Source organism: Corvus kubaryi, unplaced genomic scaffold, assembly GCF_017639235.1.
Source record: "Corvus kubaryi isolate FWS band 111438036 unplaced genomic scaffold, C.kubaryi_AGA036_p1.0 37308, whole genome shotgun sequence".
NCBI classification, from domain to species: Eukaryota; Metazoa; Chordata; class Aves; order Passeriformes; family Corvidae; genus Corvus; species Corvus kubaryi.
This window is the reverse complement of record NW_024581096.1, coordinates 313413-320470: the sequence shown is the minus strand read 5'-3', so window position 1 is coordinate 320470 and position 7058 is coordinate 313413. Positions and strand designations below refer to the sequence as shown.

General features: G+C 46.0%; 1 protein-coding gene across 1 annotated transcript in view; it reads right to left on the bottom strand.

Moving 5' to 3' along the window:
* The window catches only part of MYO5B (myosin VB), a gene marked incomplete at its 5' end in the record, with an annotated part of 119775 nt that overhangs the window by 20222 nt on the left and 92495 nt on the right, over nt 1–7058 (bottom strand). Inside the window, 2 exons of the mRNA XM_042028169.1 lie at nt 2590–2687; nt 3478–3717. Coding sequence (XP_041884103.1) covers nt 2590–2687; nt 3478–3717 — 338 coding nt within the window. The remainder of the gene's footprint in view (nt 1–2589; nt 2688–3477; nt 3718–7058) is intronic.

Sequence of the window (7058 nt, the reverse complement as noted above, 5' to 3'; positions counted from 1 at the left end):
GCCCTGGCCCAGGGTGCCCAGAGCAGCTGTGGCTGCCCCTGGATCCCCGGCAGTGTCCAAGGCCAGGCTGGATGGGGCTTGGAGCAGCCTGGGATAGTGGAAGGTGACAGCTGGAACAAGATGGTCTTTAAGGTCCCTTCCAACTCAAACCATTCTGTGATTCTGTGAAAGAGAAATGGGAGTGCTTCTTGCAGAGGAGGTGAGAGAAGAAGTGGCTCTTGCCTATAAATCCCACTTCAGAACTTGCCACCCCATCAGAGAAGCTTCCCATTGCAATATTTATTGATCAAGATTAGAAAGGGAAGGCGTTTCTGTTTCTCATGCTGACACCTTTGGGTACAGAACTGTGTAAGTACAAATGCAAATTTGTGCTGGGGGAGGGAATGTTAATTTATGTCCACAAACACAATAATCCAACCTCCCCAAGCATTTGTCTTCCTCTGTTTTATTGCCATCAACACCAGCCTACAGCTTATAAACCAACCCAATACACAGACAACTGCACCCTGTAACGGGGAGGCTGGTGGTGCTTAACAAGCCATTGGATAAATCACTGCAGAAAATCAGGGTGAGAGCATGTAGAGCTGCTGCTGCTGTATTTCAAGAGCCAAGCTCCAGCCAAGCTTCACATGAGAGGGAGATGAGAGAATAAAGAACTGAGCCTGGAGACTTCAGATTTCCCCTCCCAAAACTTAAGAGGCCAAAAACCACCAAGGCCAGATCACATGAACTTCTTAAAATTGCAGCTCACCCATGCAATTGCAAGGAGAGAGATTTGTACTCTTGTGGAAAATTAGATCCTGGAAAACTATAGGCCCTGGAGGGATTTAAAATCCACGTGGATGTGGCACATGGTTTAGGCTGTACTTGGCAGTGCTGGGGGAAGAGCCGGACCTCAAGACATCCTTTTGAACCTAAATGATGTTATGATTCAATTCTCTCTGCAGAAGTCAAGTGTGGAAACCAGAATGTCTGAAGGAGGACTGGAGCCTCCTGGCAGGCTACAGAGGTCAACATGTGCACCAGTATGGCCAGACACCACTTAATACGGGGGACCTGTGATACCACCTGGTCAGACACATGTCCTGTGAAAGCAGCAACTCTTATTTTGACTCCTTCACCAACCCCTGAACACAAACTAACCACCCTTACACATGCATGCTGGAAAATTTAGGGAGTAATTAAAGCTGTGCCCAACAATGGGATTTCACATCTCATGTGAACACCCACACCTCCAGGGGAATGTTGGAAAGAAAGAAAAAGAAGGAAAGAAGAAAAAATTCACAGAATGCATTAAGTGACCAAAGCCCACATCTTGCTGCAGGAAGCACACTGAGCCCACTGATTTACTGACAAGAATGTGATGTGCAGATTAATCTCATCCCCTCTACTGCAGGAGGGGCAGAAATTTCATCAGCAAGTCCACTTCAGGAAAGCAAATACTCAATGGAAAATTGAAAAAGACCACAAAGACCAGTCCTGATCCAGCCAGACATGATGCCCAAGTGAGAAACCAATGCCAGAAGAGTCCTTGACCCCAATAGTCCCCTTTCCACCAGGCCCCCAGACCTGGTGAAAGCTGGCTGAACAGCCTGGGCAGAGCCTCAGTCCAGCCATCAGGGTTTTGAGCTCCACTTAAATGGGCCTTTCCTCATATTCATACAGGTGTGAATAAAATCCTCATTAAGTCAGGTCCCAGCCTGGACTGTTAACAACCTTCTGCAACCACTCCACAAAGCAGCAAACTATATGATGTTATTAAAAGCCATTAATCCACAATGGCTGGGTCTTTTTCCTTGCTGAATGGAAATTATTTAGGGAAAAAAAAGCCTCAAACATCTGTATTTGTCAAGAGAAGAATAAAAAAGATAAACATTTGATTTCCTTGAAGTAAAATAAAAATTTACTTTTCATATTATCTTGCTGTTTAATCCATGTAATTTTTTTCTTCTTGCAAGATGCTGCTTTATTATTTGATGTCCTCCTGGGCAGCTGCAAGGACTGATTTAGTGCTTGGCAATTATCAGCCCATTGTTACTGGCAGGACAGACACATGTTCACAGTATTAATCCTCACTGAGGTAAACCTGCAACCAAACAGTTGTTCCTGGCACTCAGTTTGGGTGCAAGAAAACCAATAATGTGAGTGTTTCCAGGGAATACAGCATGTTTGTTAACTCAGTTAACCACAGCAGGCTTTTGCCTCTGGGAAAACAGGAAGGGAACTGTGGCATCTTCCCAGCACAGTATGAGATACCTGAAATAAATGTCTCAAATACATCCCAAATCTTAGCCTCGCTGCTATTTACATACTGGAAGCAAAGCCAAAACCCAGTTTTGCTCACTTTCAGGTTTGCTCTTCCACCTGCTCAGTATCGGGCTGGAACTAGATGATCTTAAAAGGTCTCTTTCAACCCAAACCATTCCAGGATTCTATGATTCCGTAAGATGTGTGTCTTTGGTTTCACCTTCATGGCCCACCCTTAAGTCCATCAGAGGCTGCTAATTCTCTAAAACATGTTGATTTTGGTGTGGATCCATTTCTCACACAGAATCCCCCTGGTGCTGGAGAGGTCTGTGCCACACTTACCGGTTGGTCTCACACATGCCCTGGTAGGCTTCGATCGCATCCTCCTGGTCAACGTGCCGGTCACTGTTGGGCCAGCTGGCATTGGGGGAGATGCTCTCCTGAAGTCAACATGCAAAACAGCAATGTGACATCCTGCTTTAAAACTCTGCCTAGCTTTAAAAGTTCCTGACACCAAACAATGCCCAACCATTCTATTAAAAGCATCCCCAGGGCATCCACCAGACTACTGAGTTTCTATGAATCCACACACATGCAGCAGGAAAGATAAGGGATGGAAGAAGGATGCAGTGAGCTTGAGAAGAGGATAAGCACGGTGCTTGGCTTGGTCTGAAATACAAAACATACCAAAACCTTGAGGAATGGTAAGAGAGCAAACCAATAAAGATTATGTTTCTGGAAAATGTGCCTTTCCATTGGAATGTGCTCTAAATATAAATTCCATCACAGCTGTTTGAGAGACAGGCTCCCTTCTTGCCTACATGTCAGAAGAAACACGTTACAGCTACACCAGCCCGAGCAGAATCTGGTCTAGAAATTCTTTTCCCCACCCCATTTCCTTGCAGAAAAAGATTATTGTTGCAAACCATCACCAGGAACATGCTGAACCACACACATTGGTGCAGGGCTGGTGCGGGCTGGCTTACCCTCATCAGGTATGGGGGCAAGCACCCTACAGTGGTACCATGGCACAGGTAGTCCTGGGCTGTCTGAAATGCCATGGATTACATCTCATCCCTGGGCAGGACCTCCTATATCCCTGCACAACCCTCCATAACCTCTCTGTGCCATCCTGCCCACCAGAGAAGAAATGGCATCGCTCAGGCAGCCAGTGAATCTCCACCAACAGACGAGAAGAAGGAAAAGAAAATCCATTACCCTCTCCTTTACCATGTTTTTCCCCATGTCCTTCTGCTGGGCTGCCTTCATAATCTGCGACCTGAGGATGAGCACCTCCTCCTTGCGCACCTCCAGCTCCTCGTTGGCCGATTTCAGCTGGTTCAGAAGCAGATTGTAGCTGTCCCGCATGTCGTTGGAGGAGTTGTTCTGGGTGGCATGGTCTGCAATGGCCTTCCTCAGCTCATTGAGCTCATTTTTCAGCTTCTTGTTCTCCGACTCCAGCTCTTGCCTCTGGAAAACATCGAGCCATTAAGCAGTTTAGATAAACTGCCCTGTGGTGCCTCATCCCGTTCTGAGATGCCTCTAGGGGGACTCAATTATCGATGATACAGATCAATGCAAGCCAGGATCTGGGGTTTGCTGCCAGCCCAGCCATCTGTGGTTCAGGGAAGGCTTTTGCTTTAGTCAGCAGCCCGTTGCTATTTACTAACAACATTACAGGGTGACCCACAGTATCTTTTATTTCTTGACACTATTTCTAAACACAAAATCAGGCTGTTAAAGAAGCTAAGCATGTTGTTTTCTCCTCCACCTCTTTTCCTTCCGAATCAATAAATCACACAACCCCCACAACATTCAGCTCACCTTTCATATTCATTAGATAAGCTGGAAGATGCTGATTTGCACAAACCATCATCATGGCAGGCATCCCTTAGGTGAGTTACGGGTCTGTGAATTCCCTCTTCTTTTCTCATACACTTTGTAATTCCCCCACCCCAGTGCAGTGTTTATAGCTGGACGATTTCCTGATGTCTCACCCTGATGTCTCCTCAGCCACTGCTGTTTGACAGGCAGAGCCAACACTGTGCAAGTTCGATGCCAACTGATTCTCCTGAGTAACAATGTGTTTGCTGAGACAACTGAAGGGCTTATTCGTTTTTGCATAGCAACATAAGACAGAGGAATAGAACTCTGGCAGCTAAGACAGCCTTTATTTTAGTCTGTCACCACAAAGCTTTGTTTGCAGGTGGCAGCACAACATTTGGCAGCTCTTTCCCACCACCCAAAACCCACCTGGTGCATCCTTGCTGGGTCAAGAGCAGCTTTGCTCCTGCACACGGTGCAATCACAGAATCATGGAAAGCTCATCCTGCTCCACACCTCTGCCATGGCAGGGACACCTTCCACTATCCCAGGCTGTTCCAAGCCCCATCCAACCTGGCCTGGAACACTGCCAGGGATCCAGAGGCAGTTTTTCTGGGAAACCTGTACCAGAGCCTCATCATCCTCACAGCCAAGAACTTCTTCCCAATATCCCATCTAAATCTATCCTCTTCAAGCTTAAATCCATCAGTCCTTGCTGTGGGTCACACACTGGGTGGGAGCCAGACTCCTGGGGTCCTGTTCACAGCCAGAATCCCAACAACCCACCTTCCCTTTGCACTGATCCTCCACCTCTGGCTGCTTCATGGTGGCACCCAGGACTGTTCCCTCCTGTCCCCACCCCCTCCAACCTCTCAGGCAATGCCAAACCCCAACAGGACCCTTGTCCAACATGGCACAAACCAACATCCCTGCACATGAGCTGACAAAGTTTGCTGTCTGATGTGGGGTCAGCTCTTTCCTAGGGACCAATCCCCATCCATGTGGATTCTCCGGTGTCTACAAGAGCACAAGATCATTCCACTGTCACCCTTATGTCTCATCTCCCCACTGCTTACTGAGCCTTTCCACAGCTTCCTTTCACAACCCCTCTTATCTCTGGGATAGCTCTTCATTATCAGCTTGGGCTGAGTCGAGCTAATGAATCCAAAAATGGCTGGGGGGGATGGGGGCAATTTATACAATCTACACAGTGTAGCTAGCACAGCTGTGTAAACCCTGTTTCCATAGGAAACGGGTGTTGTAATTATAAATCCTTACAAATTATAAATAGCATGGCTTATCACAGCAGAGGTGTGAACAGAATAGCTGATGTGGCATCTGGACAGCATGCTCCAAGCTGAGCAAACAACATCAGTAATGGGGCATATTCAGGTACTTTATACCATCCGCCATGGAAAAACCTAAAAAACAATAACAAATGCCTTAGATCCATCAATTCTTCCACATTAACCACAGCAGAGGGAATACATGAGACATGGGCTTTTTGGTGTTTAAAGCAGGAGTTGGAAGTGTGTGAGTGGTGGGAATTGGTATCAAACTGGGTTTAACTCTTCCTGCTACATGGAGAAAGCCTCACCTCACTCCTCACTGATCATGAAAGCAACTACTTGCTTGCTTTTATACCAAAATAACTCTCCTGTGGGTTTTGTTATTTGCTGGGTAAGACCTCTGCCTTCCTTTTTCTTTACCTTCCTACTCCTTCTCTTTCTATCCCTCTCTCCCTCTCTTTTTTTTTACAATGGGTCAGCCACACTGCTAACTCCAAGGACTGGTCATTTCAAGCTCTGCTCTGGTTAGAAACAAAGCCAGGAAGACCAGGAAAGAACACAATAAACAATAACCAAGAGGCCCTACCCTGCACTCCTTCCAAAGTTTACATTTAAATTTATTCCCTACTCCTTTCTTTGTGGATTTCATGGAGCAGTGTTAAAACACCTACTGTCCCCACCTCATACGCCCTTTTTGCACCAGACCTTGCCATGGAAGATCAGAAGCTAAAATAAAATGCTATGGATGTGGAAAGAGATTTCTACTGGCAAAATGCTCTTTCTTCAGCATAGTCCAGTCATGCTGATACATTTGACGAATACTTGACAAAAAAATTTTACAAAAAAAAAAAACTTTGCAGTCAGAATGTAACAACTGAACTTGAACTCACACTTGTCCCAACATATGCAGTGTTAAAGACCTCTGACAGGAGTACCCAAGCACTAAGGGTGATGGAAATAGCTTCACTCCTTAGCAAAGGGCTTACAGAGCAGGGCTGGGGGAAGTGTGAGCCTGTCTAAGCCAGAGGTTAGCACTGCCATGCCAGGATTTTGCCCCTGCTCTTCTGTCTCTGGTACTCTGCAGGAAAAGAAAATCAAATCCTCCATGCAGCTCATTTTATGATGAGCTGCCAAGTGTAAGGGATGAAACAAACATCCCAGCTATGCAATGAGTGAGAAACTGAATTATGCATCATGCTGCTGCTTGGAATCCTAGAATGTTTGAGTTGGGAAGGACCTTTAAAGGCCATTAGTCCAGCTGCAGACTCAGCTCCCACTAGAACAGGTTGCTCAGAAACACAGTCAGAGCAAAGGCACCTTGGTGCTTTCATTCCCACTGCCACTTTCCAAACTTGAAAAAACAAGGAAAACACATTTTTCACTGGCATGTTTCAAGGACATAGCTCCCTGTTTTGCATTCCTGGATAATGATTAACCAAACATCTGTCTGGGCATATTTTGGGACAGCATCTTCTGAGAAATGTATTTATCCATTACAAAGGACAGGTAACTTCTGCCTGTAAATTTATCAGTGTTAGCTCAAGTTTCACACATTTATTTTCAGCCTTACAAAACTAAACAACCAACCCTTTATCCACATGAGCCTCTCTAAGGGAGCACTGTGCCTCTCTCACTTCCCTCCATTAGAATCTGCACCGAAAACAGGCTCCCCACCAGATGCTAATTCCAAAGGCAAAT